Raw genomic sequence first — 24,294 nt, 5'->3', positions numbered from 1 at the left:
TCTTCCCAGGTCCCTCAAGGGAAAGCAGGTGAGCTGATGCATTGTTTTGACCTGTCAGGACAGTCCGGATGCCTATGGTGAAAAGCGCTTGCTATCCTAGTGTTTAGCCGTTTTAGGTAACTAGAACATGTAAGGTGTCTACTTTTTAAAATTTGCATACCCTCCACCACTTCCTTGATTAGTGACACCCTTTTGGATGTATGGAGAGCCGTTTGCTACTGGAATTAGTCTTTCTAAGCTAGTCGTGCATGTCCAGGATTTGTTGATTGTAGCCTTCTTTTACGAATACATATTAGTACAATGCAATATGGATTACACAGAAAATAACTAAACAGAATTCTTTTTGGGTTAAGGGGCAAGCTAAAGAGATGGTAAAGATTTTGTTAAAAGAGAAGATATTAATAAAGTGCTCCAAGAATCAATTCTCAGACTCAATTTATTTAATATTTTCATTAGTGACCTTGGTACAGAAAATACGTTTATGCTGATGAAATGTACTGAGGTAGCAAAAGTAGAAAGTATTGCAAATACAAAGGAGGATGGGGATATCGTAGAGAAAGAATTATATGACTGTGATGACAGAGTAGTATAAATGGAAGGAATGTAATATTACTGAGTGCAAGGTCATTCATTTAAATACTAATAACAGGAATGTCTGCAGTAAGCTGAGAGCTCATTAACTGGAGATGACAGAGAAAGATCTGGTTACATTAGTTGCTCAGAGGATAACTATAAGCCATCAAAATGATGGGACTGCAAAAAGGAGATAAATATGATCTTAGGTTCCATCATGAGAGAGATTTGCAAGAGACACAAGGAAATACCCACTGCGGAATTCACTGGGTAGAAAACTTTTAGCATGCAGTATACAAATAAAGGTGGCCACCCAGAGCAGGAAAGGTAGAAGGAGGCCTGTTAGGACATATTGTAGCATGGGAAGTCTGGCTAAAGAAGCATGGCCTGTTCAACTTGGCAAACCAAAGGCTTAAGGGAGCTGTGGTCCCTCACAATAATCACATGGGGAGGTTAAACAATGAAATTTATAAGCTAAAGGAACACAAAACCAAAACAAAATTTGTCTAGGAATGGAAACAAAAAGAAAGCTTTTTAACCATAATTTGCTATCATTCAACTTTTGGAACATACTCCAAATCAAAACCTCAGAGATGTGAAACCTAATTGATTTTAAGACAGAGCATTGTTGGTTTGTGAAATTGATTATGTGATGATATGTTAAATGAACTCAGTACCCAGGAAGTGCTTTCTAGCCCAGAGTCTCTGTGTCTAGACTGGCATTACCACATTCAGCAGAATTTCTAAATTAAGAAAAACATAGTTGACTTTGGAACAGAGTTGAGCTGTTATTTTCTAGATGTGCAGCATTGACTGTGATAGATCCAAGACCGTTATAGACTTGAAAGTTATTGTAACACAAACACATTGCGCAAAGATTAGCCAAAATAGAAAAATACTTAAATAGTATGTGAGCATGTAGGTGGACACCATCGTGACATAGAGCTGCCTAGGGACTACAGGTGAACTGGCACAGACAACCCTCATCCATATATTTTAATATCATATGAAGAATCCTACTCTTTCATCCCTGGAAGATATGGAAATGCTATTTGGTTTAAGTCTTTCTTGAAATTATGCGACATTCACCAATACTTGCCATGCTATATGGTTTGGAATACCATATTATTTCCCTTGATGAGGTGACTTTTTCCTGGCTTAGCAATGTTTTCCTTTAAAAAAAAGCATGACTTGGTATTAGACACTGCAATTTGTGGTCACAGCTGTCCACTGCTAGACATCCATGTGGGTAACGAGCCCTTAATATTTGCCACACAATCCTGCCTGCATAGCAGTTCAGACCCAAATATTGAATATGAAAAGCTCCTCTGGATGAGGCCTTTACAGTACTTGTCTTGGACACTGCCAGCAAGCACAAGGTCACAGGGTCTTGGAGGGTGCTGCTGAGCTGAAGCCAGGCACTCGTTCAGGTACTTTAGCTGAAGTTTGCTTTTATAATTGGTCTAAGCTTTAAAGTTGAGCATCTTTCGGGACTGAGCCCCGTGAATGGAAATCCTCATGTTCCACTCTTTGCACACAGGCATTGAACATCCCATGACACTTTATACAAAAGGAAGAACGTTAACCCCAATGTCCTTGCCAAATGCTAACTTTGTTAATTACAGTCTGCTTTCTTTAATTCTCCTTGCAGTTTTAATTAGATATGGTATTATTCTCTTCCTGTACCACATTGTCACTGGTTATTCCCACTTAACCATTGGCTGTGTTAAAGGTTGTTAATCTTTTGTCCAAAGCTGGCTGCATTTCAGAAGCAGGAAAAATGGCTAATTATATACTGCTATTTTTACTATGTGTGTGCTCACGCCTTATGAGCCACTTGCATCTAAATTCTCAGACACACATACATAAATATGTGTATCATGAATGGAAAGGTTGGAAACTATGCGACTTACCAGGACTTCTCAGAACAACACAAATGTGAAGCAATATAGCACATGACACCTACAGGATGAATAGATTATTTCCCGGGACTTATGAATTTTCATACCCAAATGTCTGTGTTTCCACATCTCTAAACCAAAAGCAAGAATGTGCTTTTGAAGCAGTGTGATCAGCTGGAGTTCTAGAGTGCTTCGGGATTCATCAAGTTTGACAGTGCTATATAATAGTAAGATCATCATTGTACATATATCATATAATTATGCCATTGCAACTGATTTGTATTTTTAGTAAGATTGCACTGTTTTTTTTAAAGATTATGTCAAAGTATATATTTATCTTGCAATGTAGAACTGAAAGCTATTTGAAACCTCAGTACTGAAAACTTCCCCTGATCACATGGCATTGTAAGAAAGAAATTACATTATGGTGCATGGAGTTTTAGGACATATCCAAACAACTAGATGTGTTTTGACACACAATTTCTATAATATATTGTGCTATATGTTTTAATTTTGTAATTTAAAAATCAGTTATTTCGCAGATGTCTGCATTTCTAAAAGAGTTTCCTGCTTTGACAGAAAAAAAGAGTATCTTTCCTCACCTTGTATCAAAATTGCCCAATTTCTGTTTTTAGATTGTTCTCAGTGTTCAGCAACATTCACAGGGAAATTCCTTGGGATTTTCCATGCTTGATATCAATGCAGGGCAAATTCAAGTAGAGACTTTCAACAAAATTCTTCAACACATTTTTGACTCTATATTTTTAAAACTCCCCCCATAATCAGAAATGTGAATATTTATCAAGAAAGATCCAGCTGGTTTGCTTTGTTTTTCTTACATAATTTTTAAAACAAGAGTTTCTTTGAAAATTTTCACATCAGGAGAACATGAGGTTTTGTGAGAGGGTACATGTGGAAAACCTGCAACAGTCACTCCAGGCTTTCTTTAGAGTCAATAAGAAGATACAGGTGATTCAGTTCACTCTAACTGTCCAAGACATATCAGATTAATCACCCCCTATTTCTTCTTCTGGCCCTGAATCCTGACACAGAGAGTTATTCCTCTCACTCTAATTCATAGCAGATTTTTCCATGTGTCACCATTTCTGTAGGAACGAAGTGGCTGTCAAAGATGTTCTAATTTACTGGTGCTTTATACCCACTTTTCCCTACTGTAAGCATGAAAATGCTGTGCTGGCTAGCTGAGAATGAAGACAGTGTGACAAAGGGAGATCACCACTGGCTCTATCCACAAAGAAGCCACTTATCCATCACAGTGGCCATTGCAATATACTTGACATTTCTACTAAATGTGGACAAAGAAAGAAGCAGTTGATGGTGAGATTGACACAGCTGCTTTTGTACTGAGCAGAATTGCCCAGACAAATGCTGAAGGGAGACAGTAAACCTAAGTCTGGATGGTATGTGGGTGTGAAGAAAAGCACCCTTTTCATGTGTCCTTTTTGCAGCCAGATGTGTCAGCTATTTATTCTGTTATCCAGTCCTTCAGCGCATTGATTGAGATGATGACATGTCAACCTACCATTCTTTATTCCCCAAGAGTAACCTACCTATGGATTGTTAAAAATGGTCATATTAGTCACACCTGTGAATATTTCAATCAGAAAGACAGATTCCGCAGTCCAGAGATTATTGCTTTCAGGTAGGCAAATGAGTGGCAATTTTGTAGGCTCTCTGTGACAGTGCCGTGATGTCCAAGTTCTGCAGAATAATTTTGGACAATTAATGTTAGATCAAAGTTTCTCTTTAATGGCTTTGCAGAACACTGCTTCTGACACTCTTAGTGATTAACACATATGTGTATCATTCTAATTAGTGAACTTATAGGATTGTAGCCATCAGTAGATGAATGACTTGGATTTGGTTTCGTTTTCATCATCTCCACATGGAGTTATGACTCTGCTTTCCTAATGACTGATAAATATTGCCAAATGATGAAAGGAAGAACGTTGGAGACAATTTGTGTGAAACAAAGATGATACAGGACATTTGGGAAAATATTTCATGCCTTTCACTGCCCAGTGGAAACACTAGTGCACCTAGATGTAGTCCATGGATACTTGCTTGGAGACCTGGCTTTGTGTGATGACACTGCCCCAGCAGTTCTGCTGATGGAAGGAGGCATATGAACTCTTATCACTCCAGACAATGGCAGCTGAGTTAGGTGGAAGTACCTTCATCTGCTGTGTAATCAAACTCAGCTGAAAAGTCTACCTTCAGCTTTGAGTTCACTCACCCTCTTTTGAATTCTGACACATTTTGTGTCAGATATGTGTGCTGATATTATTTGTTTATTACCAGATAAACTGGGGATACATTAACCTTTTCTTTGGATTTGGGCCTTGTTGTTTGAATTCACACCTTTGTGAACAGACTATATAAATGTAATTATATTTCAAGCATAAACACTAAATACTGCTTGAAAATTAGTAGTACTCTTTGACCTCTCTTGTGTTTGTGTAATCTGTGGTTCATTATTTTGAATTTTCTCACTAATGGTATTGATAATCTGATAAATTAAAAAGAGTACCACCAGTTTTGTGCAAGGTTTTTAACTCACGTACACAGCTGTGTAAAGTATGTAAACTATGAAAAAGTGATACATATGTATTTCTCACTTGTTAGATTATTTATGAACTTATATTATTTTCAGTAGATACTATGTCCTAGCATTTCACAAAAACAGCAGCCTAAACTATCCAAAGCCCACTGGAATAAATGTGGGAGTCACACTGACTCTCAGTGTTTTATATCAGCACTGGATATGAAAATTCTGTTTTCATATAATTTCAATAAGCCAAATTCATTTACATGAATGTAGGAAGTCATTAAGTGTGTGTCTAGCGCTAATACGAGTTCCCTCTTGTAATATGGCTATAGTACCCCTGGAACAAAGCAAATGCAAAGGTAAATCTGCAGTGAATTCTGTAATACCTGTCAGTTTACCACTCAGGAATGAAACAAAGGTGCTTAACATGCGAATGCGCTTAGCGTTCAAATCCTGCATATTAAACATAGCTTGTTCTGGAGTAATACTCAACAGAATTCCAAACATTCTTTAAAAAAGTATTTTCATTGAGAGATCAAATATGTAAGAGATTTTCAAAACTGACTTGGTGTTGTGATTTCTAATGGTTTTTAAGAGTTGCCAGTTCTCCTAAGTAATAAAACTCTACAAACTACTTTAAAAATGAGCATGTTATTTATGTTTATTCAAAATGAATCTTGATTGCTTCTTTGCATTGTGGGTTATACAACTAGGAGAATTTAACACAAGTTAGTTTCTCTGATAATTTAGTATTTAGTGAATCTAGTGAAATTATTATTTAAAAATAAAACTTATCTACAGTTTCAGATTTAATATAAAAATATACCAAGCACTGCCATGGAACAATTTCAGACTGAACAAGTAATTGGGAAAGTGTCTCCATTCAGAATAACTTGTGGCGAAGCTCACAGTCTCTACAAGAAAAGAAATGATCAGGGTGTAAAAAAAGCTGGTTCCCAGCAGACCTGTGGCTGGTGTCTCAGTGACCTGCCTGAAAAATTCCAGGGTGTTTCAGGATCCATGGGTGCAGGGCAGATCTGTAAAAACAAGTTTTGTGTCTATGAAAAACAATTTTCTGAAATAACTCTTAGTTTCCCCCCATGCTTTTCTGTCTCAAGTAAGTCGTTTTACTCACAGTTTTCCTCACTTTTTTCACCCACTTTTTCCTCTTTGTTTCTTGGCCAGGTGGACCCAAATTTAATGTCTGAGTCCTTGTATGTCAGCCCCGAAAGGGAAAAAAAAATTTCTTCACAAACTATATGCATAATAAAATGAAAAAAAAATGTTGCTCTTATTGCCTTAGAAGGCAGTAAGAACGCAAATCTTTTTTGAGCCTGGACTTGGACTCTTTTTATACAGCTGTTTTCACATGGACATGCAGAAATATATAAGATAATGATCAGTGCTGAAAGGTTGGTTATATGGTCATAGAAACAGAGCAAAGTCTAAACTGTTCTTTACTAAACCTCTGCATATTTTACTGTTATTTCAGATATGTAAAATTGTTCAAATAGAAGTAATACTTGGGTAATTATCTGGAATCCACAGAAACATACTTTAGCCTTACTTTTCTTTAAGTGTCTTCCGTGTGTTTACTTAAATAATGTTATATTACATTTTGGAAGGTAAGAAGGATAATAGTATACGTGATCATATATGTTATGCATGTTAAAACTATTAGCTTAACTGGTCTATACTCATAATGGCATGGTTACTTTCCTTAAAGTGTAGTCTTTCATGTTCTGTCCACTCTGATTTTAACTGCTGCATCTAACCGGGTCACTGAATCTTTATGCTGCTAAGCAGCACAAAAATATGAAATACCAATTTGTAGTTTAGTGATGTGGTTAAAAAAACACTGGGGGGTAGGTCAAAACCAACAAGGTTATTTTTACTTTCGGCCTAATTCATGTTTGAAGTGCAGTTGTGGTAATCTTGTTATTGGAAAATACTGTATAGAATTAATTAAAAAGCAGACACTGCGGGTCATATCCTGCCATCACTCGACATCTGAAAGTCACACAAATGCGCTTAAAAAGCTGCATGTAGAACAGTGGCAGACTGCGACCCTTCATTTCCAATTTTACTTAATACTACCTAACAGCAAACTTTCCCTATGTGTCCCATTAAATACCTATACACAGCTCCTTCTAAAGAACACGAGACATATTCAAAGAAGTTTGCTCTTTGTTTTTATGGGTTTTTTAATCTTTTAAGTCTTCAACTTCTTACAATATTTTTTTTCACTGTTCTTCTTTCCTCCCCCTACCCCTCAAGCTATCTAGCAGCATTTTGGATATATATAACAGTGACCAGGGAATGGCACCATCTAATATGGGTCTCACAAATGCTTCTTGCCCAGCTAATCTACCAGTGAAAAGGGAACTCACAGGTAAAAACTTTGACATTTTAGTATTTTATAATTGCAGAAGTGATGGTGTTTCTCTTAAAAGTTGAATAAATGTTATCCATGAAATAGATATCCATAATTAAATTACTGAAAGTTTTGCAGTTTGTAGTTTCATTTAATTAAAAAACCAAAAAAACCAAGGAGAAATGTTTTCTTTCTGTTCTGCTTTTTAGCAATTCAGAAACCATGTTTGCCCCCTGTTTTTTATGAACAGAACACTTTTAATAAACCTAATTATTTTAGGAAAAATCGTGGATTCTTCCACATGTTGGCTCCTGATCAATGATATAAATAAATTGTCATCCATTAAATTTTTTTCAGGGTAGAACAAATGGTTCTTTTAAAACCTTACTATAAGGCTGTTCAAGGTAAATCTATATTAGTGGATTAATGACTTTAAAGTTACATTCAATTAATCCAAAGAATGCTAACAACCATGTACAGTTTATTCATGTTACTCAAGGGAAACAGTGAGTTTGTTCAATATCTTCAAAATCTGATTAACTCTTGCATTATGGGATACACAAATCCATATTCACGTTAGTGTATTATAAGTTTTATCCTGATGTAAAACGCAGCAAATTGAAGCAAAATATCCCTCCATAGCATTTCTATGTTCTTAAATAAAAAACGTGCAATAAAAATATCTTAAGCAACCTACCTGACTTGCTCAAAAATTTAGTAGTGGTAGAACATAGATTTGCTTATGATCTTGTTTAATAATAAAAAGAGTAATGAGGTAAAAAAACTAGAAGGATGCTCTTTGTGACAAGGTGCCATTTTAAAAAGATGAAAGAATTACTGGAATTGCAACTTAAGGACTGTTTTAATAAAAGTTACTTTCTGTCAGAAGCAGATACACGAGCAATGGCAAAGGAGAGACAAAAAAAGGATAACCACAATCTCAGTAAGTACATGTTCATCTTCTGTCTCATTAAATGGAATGCATGGGGAATGCAGAAATTATATACATTAGCTACCACGTCTCTGCTCGTCTTCTAGATCAACATCTTACCAGGGTAATCAAGTTGAACTCAGTCTGCAGACACAGACAACCACACAGCTTTCTTCCCTGAAATTAATTTCTGTCTTTGACTTTTGCCTTTCAAAGTACTTTGCATATTGTAATTAATTTTTCCATATCACCTCCTGCTACTATGAGTTTATTCTACAGTTGTACATGTATCCTGCACACTTTTCTTGATGTGTCTAAAAATTACAGTGCAAAACAGACAACAAAGAAGGCAGATGATGAAACAAACAGTTAAAATCCAGTCTTCTCAAATTACTCACTGAAGCACTGAAGTGAGAGGCTGCATCCCTCTCTGGGTGATGGGAAGCAAAAAAATTATACACAGGATATCGGACAACTTCTAAACGCTAGTTAAGCACTTAAAGTTGTGGAAATCATAAGTCACAAAAGCAGATCAGGGCAGGACTGGATGAGACCCACAGTGCTCTGACTCTGCTCTGATACACAAGGCCCTTAACCTCTGGAGGCTGGGATGCACCTCTGTTTCCTTTATTGAGAATTGTGCAGCCGTGTACAGATGTTAGACACTTTGGTTCTAGAGGAATAGCCTTCTGTAGTTTAGGCTTAGAACATAGTGAAATTCATAATTCAGTGTCTAAATATTAAACTTCTAAAAATAAACAAAATTTTGGTTTATCCAGATTAGAAAGAAGATAATTTTTATGGTTGAGAAAATGTTGCCTATAAAATTAGGCAATTTTTCCCTCTAAAGAGTAATTTGAAACAAAAAAAATGAAGTATTCTTTTTGGAAAGTGTTGAACAAAGCAATTACTTTTCCCACTTCTCCTTTCCACTTTTTCCAGCAGAAACAGTGTGGGAGTTGGACTCGATGATCCTTATGAGTCCCTTCCAACTTGAGACGTTCTATGATTCTATGAATTTAAACCTAAATTAGCAATTAGTTAATAACCAATATTTCTATTTCTGTTCTCTTATTGATGTCTTTGCTCTCTGGCTATTCAGGTAATCTTAGAGGCATTTATGGCTTTACTTCCATTAAATTATGTACCTGGAAGTATACATCCACTGGTACAATGTGTAAGCAACCACTGTGGACAACTTCCTGCCACTTAGACTTTTCAGCAGGCATCTGTACTTCTGTCTGTACAATTTTGTGGATTACAGACAGACAATGTAAATTTTTAGGCCTGTTGCTAGCACATCTTCTCTGAAATGCCAGTACAGCTGCTGTCTGTCTTGTCTGGTCAGGAATGGGGAGATTTTGCTGGACTAGGAAAGGTGGTGGGCAGGAGCTGTCTGGAACTGCAAGGGGAAAGACAGGCACGTGCGCAGATTAGGGATGCCAGGTCTTACCTTTGCTACCATTGTTTATTTTGGCCCTGAGATCATCCTTCCTGAACACAGAAGACATGTCTGAGAACTGTCCCTCACCACTGGCAACTGAGCTGAAGGCTGTATGCTGGGATGATAGCACGCAGACATGCAACATCTCTTCTGGTTTGGCTCCAGGTCTATACTTCAGAGCTCAACGTCTCTCTGGACATAGCTGTACTGTCTGATGGCTTGGACACATTAATGCACTACATATAAAGGCTTAATTAGTGTGATTTACTTTTTTATGAACACCAGTTTTTTTAGAGATGGTCTGAAAAAGCAGTTTTTGAAACCTGATGAGAATTTTACAAATATTCATAGTTCAGGCTGGATTAAGGTCCACATTTTACAGAAATATCCTTGTACCTCCTCATACCAAGGAGGAACTATAAAAACATTCCTTTTAAAAGGTTGGATGCTCAATGAAACCATGAAAAGGGATTTAGATCTAAGAAATGGAACCTCTTCCTCACGTAATGGCAAGAGTTTAAAGCATTACTAAATGTACTTTGGTTTTGGTTTTGCCTTTTCTTTTAAAAACAAAGAATTAAAGGTGTAATGTTTGTCTGATATATGGTCATCCTGTCTGTGTAGTTTAAAATTAGTTTTCTGGCTTACCTTTGGTATAATTTAGTACTTGAAGTCTTATTGATAACTCAGGATACCACTAGAACTGCAACAGACATAAATCGGAAAATGTCTATTGAAACACTTTCCCAGGCTTCATAATTTTCCCCCTAATTCACTAACATAATAATTTGGAGTATATTTTCAGGAAAAAAACTACAAAAATACAAAGGAAACAGATATTCTTAGTGTCCATTTGTAAAGAAACTTTTTTCTTTGCCTTGTTTTAGAGCCAATGTTTAGTTCCATACTTTTTGATGAATCTCTTGTAGAGCTTTTCCACACTGTAAATATTAATTAAACAGCAGCTATTATGCCATATGACTGTATAGTTAATGCACAATTTTTAATTCTTTGCTCTGCCATTACTTTGCCAACATAACTGAAATACATCTTTTGAATTGTTCAGTTGCTATGTACTTATGTACAATGTGTTCTCCTACGAGATCCAGTACCTTCATGCCAGTGGGTCACTTAACACTACACTCAGGAGGTTTATAACCCTGCGTCCTGAATATGTCAATCATAGCTACGGAAACTGGTGCTGTAATCTGTTGAATGACTTTGCTGTTTCTAGAGAGTGTAAGACAAGATAATACATCTCACCAAGGCAGAGCACTTCATCGGGGTAAATGATAACACCTATGGAGTTCCCTGAGCTGGAATCAGCTAGGGAGCTTATAACCGACTGTTGCACAAACCTAAGAGCCTCACACAGACAGGAGGAAAAAATACCTTCATGTATTGGAAGAAATATAGAACTAAAAGCGATTCATGTGGTGGGTCTAAGACTGAAAGCAATTGCTTGCATGACTGTGAGAAGGTTGAAGTCAGTCTAGGAAGACCTGCCAGGCCTCCCCTGGTTGCACTCTTCTAATTTAGCTCTGTTGGGCTTTTCGTACTTAAATTCAAAATTAGGACATCAAACTTTAAGTGCACATCTCCATACGTGGATAGTGGAACATGTATCCATTCTGCCCATGTTCTAGGCTGGCCGACATGGATCAGGTCTGGTTTGATAGAGTACAGTGACATTAGCATATAAAGCCCAAGGCAGGCTCTTCCAAGAAGCAAGGGGTAAGCAAAAGAGCTCAATGCAGTGGTAGTGATGGACCAAAGCTGAATACTGTCCATCCATCCAGTGAGGTTTGGATTGAGTCAAAGTACAACAAGGAGGGAGTGGACAAAAGTGTGCATTCACGCCAGTAGAACATCACTGCTGGTCTCTGACAGCTAGCAGTACCACAATGGGACTACGTCCTCACTCAATATACTATCTATATCACAATTATAGACAAGAAATCCCCCAGAGTGATGAGACATCCTTTGGGCCTATCCACTACAAAATGTGAGGTTTCTGCATGTAAAAGTAGCTGGAGAAAAACTTGTGAGGAAGCAGAGGAGAATTCTCTCTAAATTGGTGAATTGGGAGGCAAAAATGTGACAGGCTTTTTGTGAAGAGAAGGGTCATACACTCCAGTCTGGATACCAGTTCAATGCTGATGAAGTGGACTGAGGGCAGAGACAGAGGGAACTAATTTTAAGAGGCTTATCTTCTCTTTTTCTTTCTGTCTAAACTGCAGGTAAATCAAAATAACATACATAGTTTATTTTAGGACAAGCATAAATTTAAATACAGAAATTTTGTAGTTGTTGGAAAGATGTTTTTCTTAATTTTCTATGTCTTCTAAAAGTTATTGTAAACATGCTTGTGCTGTCCATCATTGAAGGAAATGGATGTGCTGGGGATGAAGTGTTTCTGGTACAGCCTTTCTCAGTTTCAGTGAAAGGATATGGTTGCAGTTATGTCGTCTCTGTGGATTGCAATGCTGGTAACAGGAGAGCAGGGATAATGAAGCTGTTAGCCATGATCTGTAGGAGGAGTTCTGCCAAAATGTGAAACGTTGCATAAATTGTCTTGTGTCCCTGTTGAAGTCATCAGCAAAACTCCACTAAGCTGAAAACTCTGTTGTGTGGGAGCAGGGTGGAGAAAGGATTGCATAAACATCAGAGAAAAAGGACTGTTAACTCATATTTAGGGAACGTGTGACTATCTCATTCTCTGCTAGTTTTAAATGGGCAGAAAACCTACAGGTAGGGTAAGATACAGAGATGGACTAATCATGGAGTTTGTTCTGATAGTGAGTCAGAGACAAGTAAGAGATCATGTTGGGACATTTATTTGAGGAATAAATTTTCTGTACATTGACTGACTTGTTTTTAATTAATTAAAATGTTTTATGTTGAATTTCTCCCAGAATATTTCACTATAAAAATAGTAACTGTTTCTTTTTAACAGTTGAGAGAAGAAGAAGATATAATATTAATTACCGAATCAAGGAGCTTGGCACACTCATCCCCAAGTCTAACGATCCGTGAGTTCAACAGTCTTTCCTATAATAATGTTTATAGTTTAAATACAAGGGAAAAAAAGACAGTTGTGTATACTGGCTATAGGACTGAGTAATGGGATACAAGACCTTCCATGCCAGGTCACTGGCTCACACCAGGCTGTTAAATTAACAAACCTTTGATAGATTTCTGGTGCCTGTTGGAAAAACTTACGTGAAAGGATAATAAAATGAAAGATGTTCCAGTGTGTTTAGAGACACTGCCACATTAGAGAAGGAAAAAACAAACAAAACCAAAAAGAAGAAAAGAAGAAGATAAGCCAAACAACAGAAAGTTCAGCTGTCTGTCCCTGGGAGCAATTGCGTGGTGTGTGGAGAAAGGAAGGAGTGATGCTTTCAGCCCTTGCTATGGGCCCTCTAGTGGGATAAAACAAAATGCATGTTGTCGCTGTCTGCCCGTTGCCTAAGCAAAAAAAAAACCAGCTTGTGAGTGTGTAGACTGAGCACTTTTCAAAAGTCTTCCACTCAGTGCAGGGAAAACAACAGTCCTAAAATGCAAGGATAAAAATAACAATTGCTATAATTGCTATAATAATAGCATTTTATACTAATGCATATACTTACAGTAACACATAATGCATATTGCTTGAACTATACCTGCATTGCCTTAAAGCCTGTATTTGTCATCAATATGAAAAAAGCTGCCTCGGTAGGAAAGCCTATTGCAGGATTAGTATTAACAATTCAGTGTGATCTTCAATGCTGAACTTTAGCCTTATATTTTTATGTCACTCGGGGAAGCCTGGAGACCATGCACTAGCATGATTGTGACTCACATAAAATTGATTACACAGATTTTGTCTTTATCATTTGCATGTCAGTGCAGACCTGCATGATCCTTCAAATGAAAACATCTATTGATATTTCAGCCTTTTTTTTTTTCCTTAGAACTAAGAAACTTTTGATTATATTAAGGATTTCTATAACAATGTAAAGCTGTGTGAGACTTACATAAATACAAGGTTGGCATAACAAGCCACTTGGAGGGAAATCAAGAGAGAGGAAGCTAACATACTGCATCCATTGTAGAGAATTCACAAACTCATCTCCTTCTACAGCATCCATCCAAGATTAAATAAATGGGCATGTTCTTGTTATTAATACAGAATTAGGTATTCCAGCTGAGTTAAAATAAGAAGCACTTTAAGTATTGAAATAAAGTTTTGGCCACATGTGATCTGTTGTAAACAGAGACTGGTAGAAGAGTTTTTATTTTGCTAGTGCATCTTTCAGTATTCAAGACCATTTGGGCAAATAATTGAAAGATTTCTCAGAAAAACAGTGGATGGCACTGTTGGTTTGCAGCTATAAAGCAATAATAGAAGCAAGTAATACTGCAATTAGAAATGGGCATGAGGTACAAATTCCAGTTATGATTTTTGATTGCCTACAGAGGTGTTTCAGTTACATGTTTTGATCTGGATTCAGGTTTAGTTTATGAGCTAGTTCAAAACATTTATACCCAGAGCAATCACTTAAGCTCTTCCTAAAGTGAATCGTCTGGATCTGTAATTTTGCTCTGGTAAGCGGATGATGGATTTTACCCACAGATTTTGGTGTTGTTGCCTAGTGAAAAAAGTTTCAGGTATAGAACCTGAAGACATTGCCTTTTCTTATTTTAGCCTCCAAATCTATGACTGGGTTCAACATTGTGACAGCCCCAAAATGGCTTATGTTTACCAAAGCACAAGGTGAACATAAGTGTCTCATGTTCTGAGGGCTTCTGTCTTCAAAAGGCTGGTAATCAGTACTCCTTTTGAAAATATGCCTATTTAAAAGCTTTCAAGTTGGGGTTAAGAAAAAAGAGTCATTAAAAGGTGCAGGATGTTTTTGAAAAACTAGGTTATAATAAAACTCTGCTATAGCTTGGTTCCAGGTTAAATTAATCCAAAGAAGTGTGAACACAGTTTTTTGTAGGTAGAAATACATTAATTTGACCATGCTGTTTTGTTGGCTGAGCAGATCAAAATTCTTATTTCTTTCTGGTATGGTCCTGTGTTGCCAAATCATAACTCAGTGTCCTTACCTTCTCTTTCAGTTCTTGCTTTTTCCTTCATAACAGCTTACTGTGCCCCTAATCTGCCCTCTTCTTCTTTGAAAGAAAGAGATGTATCATCTCTTACAACACTATCTGTAACATTTTATCACACATAACATTTTCACCTCATATATTGATTTTAGAAGATTCTTCTTATAGCAGGAACTTAGCTGTAAAAGGAGAAACCTTACTGATGCTTGGACTAATGACAGTGAAGCAAATCAGCCTTTGCATTGAAGAGCAAATACTGCTATAACAAAGCAATTGTGGTTAGCATGCCTGTCCCAGATGGCTTGCTTCAAGAAGATTACATTCAGACTCAGGAACAGAAAAGGACATTTTTGATGCTGTTTGGAAACCTTTTATGATTTATATTTTTTAGAAGTGTGTGTGTGTGTGTGGTCTATTTCACTTTTGTTTTGTTAGTTATGTAGTGAACTTGTTTGGCTCCTGCAGAGCTTCCGTAGGGACTTTCTTTTGACTGGCTTAAACCCCTATTCTTTTCTCTCTTTTTTTTTTTTTTTTAATTTAATCGTGAAAAGTGTGGATTACATTGCTTAAATGAATGGGTGTTTTAAGTTCACTTCATCAGCATTAGAAAATGGAGATGCATATAAGTTGCAAAGAACTTTGACTCTTTTGTTTAATTTTCAGTGCTTAGGTATCCAAGGAGTAAATGGTTCAGAAATGCAAAGGAGTTATACAGAATAAATCAAAAATAGAATAAAAAAACTCCCAGAATACTCAGTTATATTTTTCTGAAAACTCATCACCTGCTCCTTTAAGTATACCTACCTTTCTATTCATGGTTCTTCGTGTTCAGCCTTTCAGAACCCAGTTTTAGGTGGTTAACAGGACTGATAGAGAGTTGTGATAGAGACCGGAAATGCCTATGCAAGAACTGTTCTGTGGTAGTCCAACAAGAATTGCCAGAAATACTAAGAAAAAAAAAATATTTCCTTTAAGAATTCTTGTCATTTTACAGAACTGGGATGCTAAAAGAACCACTGAGGATCTGGGCAGAAGGAGTGGGTTGCTCTCACTCTCTCTCTGCTCTCTGCATCTGCCTGTGCCCGACCTGTCTGCTGTCTGCGACAGACCCGCCAGTGGCCAGCACGGCCACGGTTCTTGTCAAGGAAAAGCTTGTGTACTCTCATCCTATTACAAAATGGAAACTTGCTGCCCCTTTTGGGAGAATACACTTTGTAATTGTGCAGGTCGTCAAAACAAGTACAAAGTCCTTCAAAGTACTGCTTTGAGCAAGCATAGTTAGCTAATTTCTCAGAAACAGGGAAACAAGTGGTCTGCAAACATAGTTTCAACTTCACAAATGTGTTTGTTATTACTAACCACTCTGTGGCTGGCAAACTCTGTGACTATCACCCTCTCCCAAACTCTGTTTTCATTAATTAGCTTTAATATTAGATGATCAGATGCTCTTGTCCTTCCTACAGGAGTTCAATTTGTGTAAACCTGTGAAGCTCCTTTGACTTCAGCAAAGTTATCTTAATGGAAACGAGCTGAAGATCAGTCTCATGGCTACATTTCTTTTCTCCTAAATGAGAAGCTCCCCTAGGTGAGAGTTACATGGTTTTGGTCTGGGCATTTGAAACCTGTAGAGAGATTCAGCTGGTAAAGTTAGGAGGAGCTAGGGTTCAGAGACTAATAAAACACAAAGTGCTTTTCCCTTATTTGCCATTTTTCCATGCAAATCATGTTAAGTGTGGTACAACTCTGTTAATTAAACTAGAGAATACATGCATAGCTTGTTAAGAATTTCAAATTATTGTACCACATGCACACACAGAGACAAAGACACAGTTTCCCTTTGCAGAGGTCATTGCTGATGACCAGGCCTGCAAAGCTTCCTGCCCTCATTTGACTTGTTTCATGTGTAGAGTTTCCCATGTCTTTAAGTATTTACAGGGTGCAGCCTTACATACATACAATAAAAATTAAGAATAAGGAAAAAAAAGTGAAAAGAATTAATAGACAGTGAAAGAGTAAAATGAATAAAAAGTATTCCTGCCATCTCCAAAGACTAGTTGATCTCTATCTATCTTCGTAGGTTCAAAGCAGTTATGAATGCAACTGTTCTGTCTGTTTTTATAAAACAGTTTTTTAAAAAATGATTAGACAACTGCTAGTGGCTGCTCAGTTTTTAAAGGTTTTCAAATGGGTTTGTAGGCCTTGTCATTTGAAGTTTTATCTCTATTATATATTGAGCAAGCACAATATATAAATCTCTGTAAAACAACCCAAATATTTCCTAGTGCCACTTTTTTCATTTTTTAGGTAACTTTATTTGCACACAGTTTCAAATTCAGTATTTTCAGAGAAATAACAGAAAACCAATAACTGGTCAGGGAATTTCCAAATCCTTCTCATACACTTGCTGTGCTTACATTTATTCCATCTTCAAAGGCTGAGGTGTTTTTTTCTTCACATCATAGATGAGTCTACTTGCCTGCCTGCTAAGCAGAGCTAGATGTATTGCAGACTAATGATATGCAGGCACCTCCCCTGTGCTATTCCCCCTGTTTGCCTTTGTCCTCACTAGTTATATTGCTACTCTTCCAGCCCTGCACATCTGCATAGAGCCTCTGTTTCTCCATAGCACTTTCCTGTGACTGCTGTATGGTGCTCTGAGCGAGAACAGATGGAGAGTGTCTGCAATGGAGAACCATCACAGACACCTTCAGTATTTTCTTTTGCTCTCGGTGTAAATAGAGAGACACAGAGTGAAACACAGGTTAGCTTCTAAGGTCACCTGCTGATCCTTTGCTGTGCTGCCTTTAGACATTGGAAGATTTAACTTCAATATTCCTCATTTAATAAGACATAAACCAGTATACGTATGTATGAGTGGAGATGTAGAAGATACGTGGGATGCACACACACACACACATATAAAATAATAGTCTCTTAAATGATAATAGTAACCACAGCATTTTCATCCTAGACCTCCTTGATAGTTTTGCCTCTCAAATTTGTAAATATTACCACAAGAGATATCTATCCATATGTATCTCATGCAGAATCTGACCAGATCCTTCTCTCTGGCAGTTTGAATTCAGGAATTAGTCCTTCAGTGAAGATTTATTTCAACCTATAAGAAAAAATGTCAATACCATATACATAAAAATTGAAACTATCAAGGCAACATGAACTAAAAGTAAGCAATATCACAAAGGTTGTCAATTATGCATAACATGAATGAATTTTATCACAAAAAGATTCTAAATACTGTCATGAATATACGGCTTATTTGTATGTCAATCACAAAAGTTAACCAAAAATATTTTTGTCTGAATTTGATTTTGAAGTAAAAACATTTTATAACTGACATGAAATTTTTTGTGAAATCACTATGGAATATTTGCCAAATTATATGATATATGCATATTTTTCTCCTGCTGCTACATGTCTTCATTATTTCCATTTTGCCAGCTATGGATTAATGTTTAATTTCATAGTGCTAAATTTTTATGTTCAGACCATCAGTCCAAAACTGGCTTAGTTTTGTCTTAATTACATGCTCGGAGATGTTGAACCCCCTTGCCTAAACAGATTGTGTTTCTCCGGAGTTATGCTATAGGTATTCTTATTACTGTGGCACTTTTCAAAGTTGCCATGAAAATGTCCCAAATCAGTTCTTTTCACTTGAAATTAAACAAAACCCTACTGTGTTTCTGAGCTATATATAGCACATATAGCTCATATCTGAGATGGCAGTGGAGATTCCCAGTTTGAAATGTTGTTGTCCTCCTAACTTTAGCTGCTCCTATTTATTCAGGAGTGCTCTAGTGTAGACTGACAGGTACCTCGCTGCCTTTCAAACTCCGCTGCAATTCAGGCATAAATAGGGACATCTCAGTATTTTACCTAACTTTCCAAAGAGGTCTGAAGAAAACAAGATTGTAATGAGGTGATGTCAGTCAAAGATTTGTCCAGAATATAAACATCATGTGTACTAAAAACTTCCTTAACCTTTACAGCTTGAACATATGTATCCCATACATGAGAAGTCTAATAGGAGGGAGTCCATGGGATGTTGGCAGGAAAATATTCTGTCCTCCTACCTAGGCAAGAAGTACAGGGAAAGGAAGGAGAAGGCAGAGGGACTGCCAAGACATGATTCAGCTGCCATGAGGGAGACAGGTTCTGCTCCAGGATCCCACTCCCACCTCTGCTTCAGTGTTTTTGACCAGAGAACGTCTGAATCGGAATACAGCGAGCAGCCTCTGATGTTTTGGCTTTGCAGACAGCAGGGTCAGAGACAATAATGATTTTCTTTCTGACCTCCTCACCTTCTAATCACAAAAGCTGTGCATTCCTGGCCCACATCACCAAGGCGAGAGGAGGACCCAGTGTGCTGGAGCCCCACGGTTTGTGTGCTGCCCAGAGAGGACACAGATGTGAATTCAAGCCCTCTCTGACCAAAAACCTGCTTCTTCCGAATCTCTAGCAAGCGATCTAAATTCTGGGATACGGTTAAATACTATGATGCTTTATCACAAATAATTTTGCATATTCTTCTGAGCGTCTTTGAAGCTATCAGCTCCATAAGGTTTTATCCCTAGTATGGTGCATTAGGAAAGACCAGGTGGCCTGGGTCCCTAAATCCTGTACCTGCCTGGCTTTTGCCCTATACATTCAGTAGAAAGACCACTGCCCTTGTGGAAGTCTCTAAGGGTGCTTAGCTTTGGTGTAAAGGTGCAAGGTTCCTAAGGCACTTACTCTGAGAGACTGAATGTAAAGCATAGACACTTCTGCAATAAATCCAGTCCAGGTCACACTCTTACTGGCCATAGGTAAGCATGTGAGTAGGAGCAAGTCTCAGTAACTAAAGCAACCAAGGAATAATGGAAAGTGATGAGTGACTGGAGTATAATTTCTATTTCTTTTTGACTCTATAAATGCCAGTGTATAAGTATATGTATTTGGAAGAGGTACCAAAAAAAAAATGCACTAAGCAGGTTAATTGTCACTCCCGACCTCAGATTCTTCCTGGCTTAAATAGCTTTTTCCTTCTCAGTGTTGCTTTATAGTACCAGAACCTGTGCCAGTCTTCTGCTCAGTCCAAGCCATCTTGTGGTGAAGTGGATAGCTTAGACAAACTCTTCTGTCTGTATATTTAATGCAACGGGCCCATCCTTTTATTACAAAGTTCTGAGCTTCATCAGAAAATCAACATTTTCAACAAATTTCATTCTTGTTCCAAGGCCTCCAAGACCTAATTTTAAAAAAGACATTGAAAGTTGATAAATGGGTACGTGAAAGTCCTTGAACACATGCATTTGAACAAGTGTGTCATTGCTAATAATTCTGCTTGTAGACTGGAAGTTAGATTATGGTTTCCTGAATTATGTACAGATTTAATCCTTTTTTTTTTCTGCAAGGCTTGTATTTAAAGTTGTGGTCTGCATGTAGATGTGGCCTTTAACTTCTTTTATGTTGTTTCAAGATTTTTGAATGGGCTTAAGAAGGAATTTTTGTCATTCCATAGCCATTATGGTTACAAAAGTGTGATTAGTCTGGTCTATCATCAGAGGAGTGGCATTCAGCACAGACCGTTTTTTCTCAACAAACATAAAAGCAACCTCATTAGTAAGTCAGGTAAAAGGAGTAGTATATTCAAAATGATCTTTAAAAATTTAGGCTTAAGTCCTCAGTAATGTATATTTCCTAGTTCATTAATGCAGAAATACTGCACATAGATTTTAATCTTAGAGTTAATAATAAAAGCAATTTTCACTAAAAATATAAAAACTGTAATGGTAGAATCATGATATTGCATTTAGCTCTCCCACAAAAAGTCACTTTATTACTTTCTTTTGACACTTATTTTCATTCTGGGATTAATTTTACTATATAAGGGCTTCTTAACTATTCTATTAAAATTTCCATTCAGAAGCAATAATATCTAAGAGTGAATAATAGTCATGTAAATCATTATTTCATATTAATGTAAAAGATTTTGTAAGTTCTTATGAATTCTGCTGACATGCACAATTGTGAAAAGGTTATCTCTACATTCTGCAGTGATATGCGCTGGAACAAAGGAACTATTTTAAAAGCATCAGTGGAGTACATCAAGTGGCTACAAAAAGAACAACAGAGAGCCAGAGAATTAGAACACAGGCAGAAGAAATTAGAGCATGCTAACAGAAGACTTCTGCTCCGAATTCAGGTTTGTATAAGAGCGTCGCCACGAACTACAAAGTTTTCTCAGTACTTATCCCTCATCAAATTTTATTAATCTATATAATTTTTCCCCAAATGGCATTTATTATAAATGAATTGGCTTTCCCTACTTTCTTCTGTGTACGTTGGGGAAGGGGTATTTTTGAGATTTCTAGGAAATTCCTTTGATAATCAGACCTTGCATAAAGGAATACACAGACAGTTAATAAAATCTTTGTACAAATTGATTCCTTATGTATGTATTAGAGCCAGAGAAAGACAAAAAAAATAAGCTAAAAAGTATACCTCTGTAGCCAAAAATCAATACTGGACACAAAGTTCCCTTCAGTATTTTTATTTTCCCTTTGCAACCAATTTCACACGTTACACTTCCTTGGGTATTGTGTGCCATGTTATGCCTGCTTGTGACATGAAGCCACAGAATCTGGTCCTGCATGGCTTGAGATGCAAGATTCAAATATAGACAGGTATGAAGATCAGAGAGATAGACAGACAGGCAGACATAAAATCAATCTTCTTATATTTGGTGATCCACACATACATCTGTGTGTCATAAGCATCATCAGGTAAAGGATTTTCTGTTTCACTGGACAGCAGTAGATAACAAAGTAGAAAGTTGCAATATTCTTCTGCCACCTTTATTGGGTTCAGTGTGCAAAGGTTTTAGAGAGGCTGTCCTACCTCGTGCTCCCATAGGAGAGCTGCTTAATGACAGGAGGGGAAATAAAAACACTCAAGTGGCAAATTTTCATAGATTAACAATTCCATATTTTAAGACGTAATCTCGCTACTGGACAAAAGGTATAAATAATTTGCATGTATGGTCATTATACTTATTGCAATAGTTACGAAGACAGTGTTTTGTCTTTGAAAGTCATGATCTAATTGGTTTTGTTTGAAATGTTAGGAACTAGAGATCCAGGCACGTGCACATGGCCTTCCAGTCACATCTTCACTCAGTGCTGTCGATTTAGCTGCACAGGTCATCAAGCAACAGTCTTATCCAGAGGAGAACTCTGTAGACTACTCTCAACAAATGCCTCTGACACATGGACCAAATTCTGATGCTTGCGATGGATCTACAGCCTTTTCTGATCCACTTTCACACTTCACGGATTTGTCCTTCAGTGCAGCTTTAAAAGAAGAGCAGCGACTAGAGGAAATTTTACTGGATGACACGGTCTCACCCTTTGGAACAGACCCACTCTTGTCCGCCACATCCCCAGCTGCATCGAAAGAGAGTAGCAGGAGAAGCAGCTTTAGCACAGATGATGGAGATGATTTATAAAAGCAGAAAGGGTCTTATACTTCTCTGAACCACTTGCTAAAAGACTGAGTTGAACATAAAAGCATGGTGTTTGTGCTGATTTTAAATACGAATAAGGAGGGCCACTGTGAAAATAAGTTACTACACGACAAGGGTTTAAATCAGCCTTTACTTCACAGGAACATGAGATCGACACGAACTCATATCACTTTGCCCCAGATTCACACCCTCTGTTCACAGCTGACGTTTGCACAAATCTTTCTTCACTGGAATGTTTTAACTATCGTTCCATGACTTTTTACAGCACTGTGAAAATGGTTACCACAAAATGAATACCCTTGTTACAAAATTGTGTTCAAACTCTCTCTTCAATCTGCATTCACTATTCTCTGCTATAAATAGAAGTTTTAGTAATTTTTTAATTTCTCTTTTTTACATAATTAAAAATACTACAAAATGTGAAGCAACAGGGAACTATTTAAGCTAGTTACAGTTTTTAAAATCTGAAAAAACAGGCAGTAGTGCTTTCGCACAAGTGAAGTGAGCATAAAATTTAGATTGCGTAGGCTTCTCTTTAAAAGGAGGAAATCCATTAAGCATTTCATGGAATTCTATTTTTTTAAATTTTCATTTGTAGGAAAAGAACAGGCTTTTAATATATGTTTTAATGATACAGAAGAAAAATGTAAACTAGCGTAATGACGGATACTCAAATGAACTCCAACAGAAAAAGATACAACATTCCAGTAGAAAGACTGTATGGATCTACAAGACTCAACAAAAATACTCCATGTTACAATTGGCATATTTTAAAACAAGCACTACTGGTAACAGTGCTATGTCAGCTGCTTATTCCAAGAATATTCAAACTGTGTCCTTTTTTGTGTGGAAGAGATCAGAACTCAGAGACACGACAGTGTGCTTCTTGACAACACTTTCAGTGTCCTTTGGCAGCACAGCAAGATTTTTCCACAGTGACTCTACTCTATCCAGATGCATGCCTTTGATCCATTTGGAAACGGAGGGAAATGACAAGATTCCCATTGCATACACTTGAAACAAAGACAATTTAATTTCAAATTTGGCTTTGGATTCACTACAGAAAAGCTGCAAAGGAAGACTTTTCAAACTGAAGGGGGTGGTGAGGCACTGGAACAGGTTGCCCAGAGAAGCTGTGGATGCCCCCTCCCTGTCAGCGTTCAAGGCCAGGTTGGATGGAGCCCTGAGCAACCTGGCCTAGTGGAAGATGTCCCTGCTCATGGCAGGGGGATTGGAACCAGATTATCTTTAAGGTCCCTTCCAACCGAAAACATTCTATGATTCTATGATTCTATGATTCTATGATTCAGAAGTGTTGCTGTGATGCACTGCTTCTCATAACTAGCTCGCTAGGAGGGGCTGTTCAGAAAATGTGTTTTGATGACTCAGTAAAGGCTTGGCAGTTAGAGGGCAGGTAGAAGGCATATAATTGCTATACATATATGTTTCTGGAGAGTGATGTATGTTCCTGGAGGACATTAAGTGCAATCATTCTAATTGTAATGTTAATGCATGGGAAAATAATCTGGCACAGGTTCTTCACAGCTCTTCCTCAACCAGAGCCAAAAGATCACATTAGGGATTTCTCTAACGATTCTAAATATGTTCCAAAAGTGTGCATTACTTTTGTTGTCACTGAGCCTGCCTCATGCCCCAGAAGTGTCACAGGACTGGAAATAGTAAGAAGAGATTAAAATGGATTGTTGTTTGCATTAACATTTTACATGTATTTACACCTGTTATCCAAGAACAGAACAACTGTTTCTTCCTATCGCCTCGGCTATTATTGGTACCTGGGTCCTCCTCACAGTCCTTGTGAAGTTTGTGTTCCTCCAGGGCCATAGCCCATTCCTGACCAACGCAGATAGTGTTGCAATATTTTC

At 37.3% G+C, this 24,294-nt stretch overlaps 1 protein-coding gene across 2 annotated transcripts in view; it reads left to right on the top strand.

Moving 5' to 3' along the window:
* The window catches only part of TFEC (transcription factor EC), a 100,564-nt gene extending 76,575 nt beyond the window's left edge, over positions 1-23,989 (top strand). Inside the window, exons 5-9 of one of the 2 annotated variants that reach the window (XM_075429021.1) lie at positions 7,321-7,435; positions 8,304-8,360; positions 12,749-12,824; positions 20,944-21,091; positions 22,013-23,989. In XM_075429021.1, the coding sequence (XP_075285136.1) occupies positions 7,321-7,435; positions 8,304-8,360; positions 12,749-12,824; positions 20,944-21,091; positions 22,013-22,393 (777 nt within the window). In that variant the 3' untranslated portion in view covers positions 22,394-23,989. The remainder of the gene's footprint in view (positions 1-7,320; positions 7,436-8,303; positions 8,361-12,748; positions 12,825-20,943; positions 21,092-22,012) is intronic. The other variant, XM_075429023.1, reaches the window with a different exon arrangement.
* The last annotated feature ends 305 nt before the right edge of the window (positions 23,990-24,294 follow it).

This window comes from Opisthocomus hoazin, chromosome 8 (assembly GCF_030867145.1).
Source record: "Opisthocomus hoazin isolate bOpiHoa1 chromosome 8, bOpiHoa1.hap1, whole genome shotgun sequence".
Taxonomy (NCBI): domain Eukaryota; kingdom Metazoa; phylum Chordata; class Aves; order Opisthocomiformes; family Opisthocomidae; genus Opisthocomus; species Opisthocomus hoazin.
Note: the sequence above shows the minus strand (reverse complement) of the source record. Positions and strands in the feature narration are given on the sequence as shown.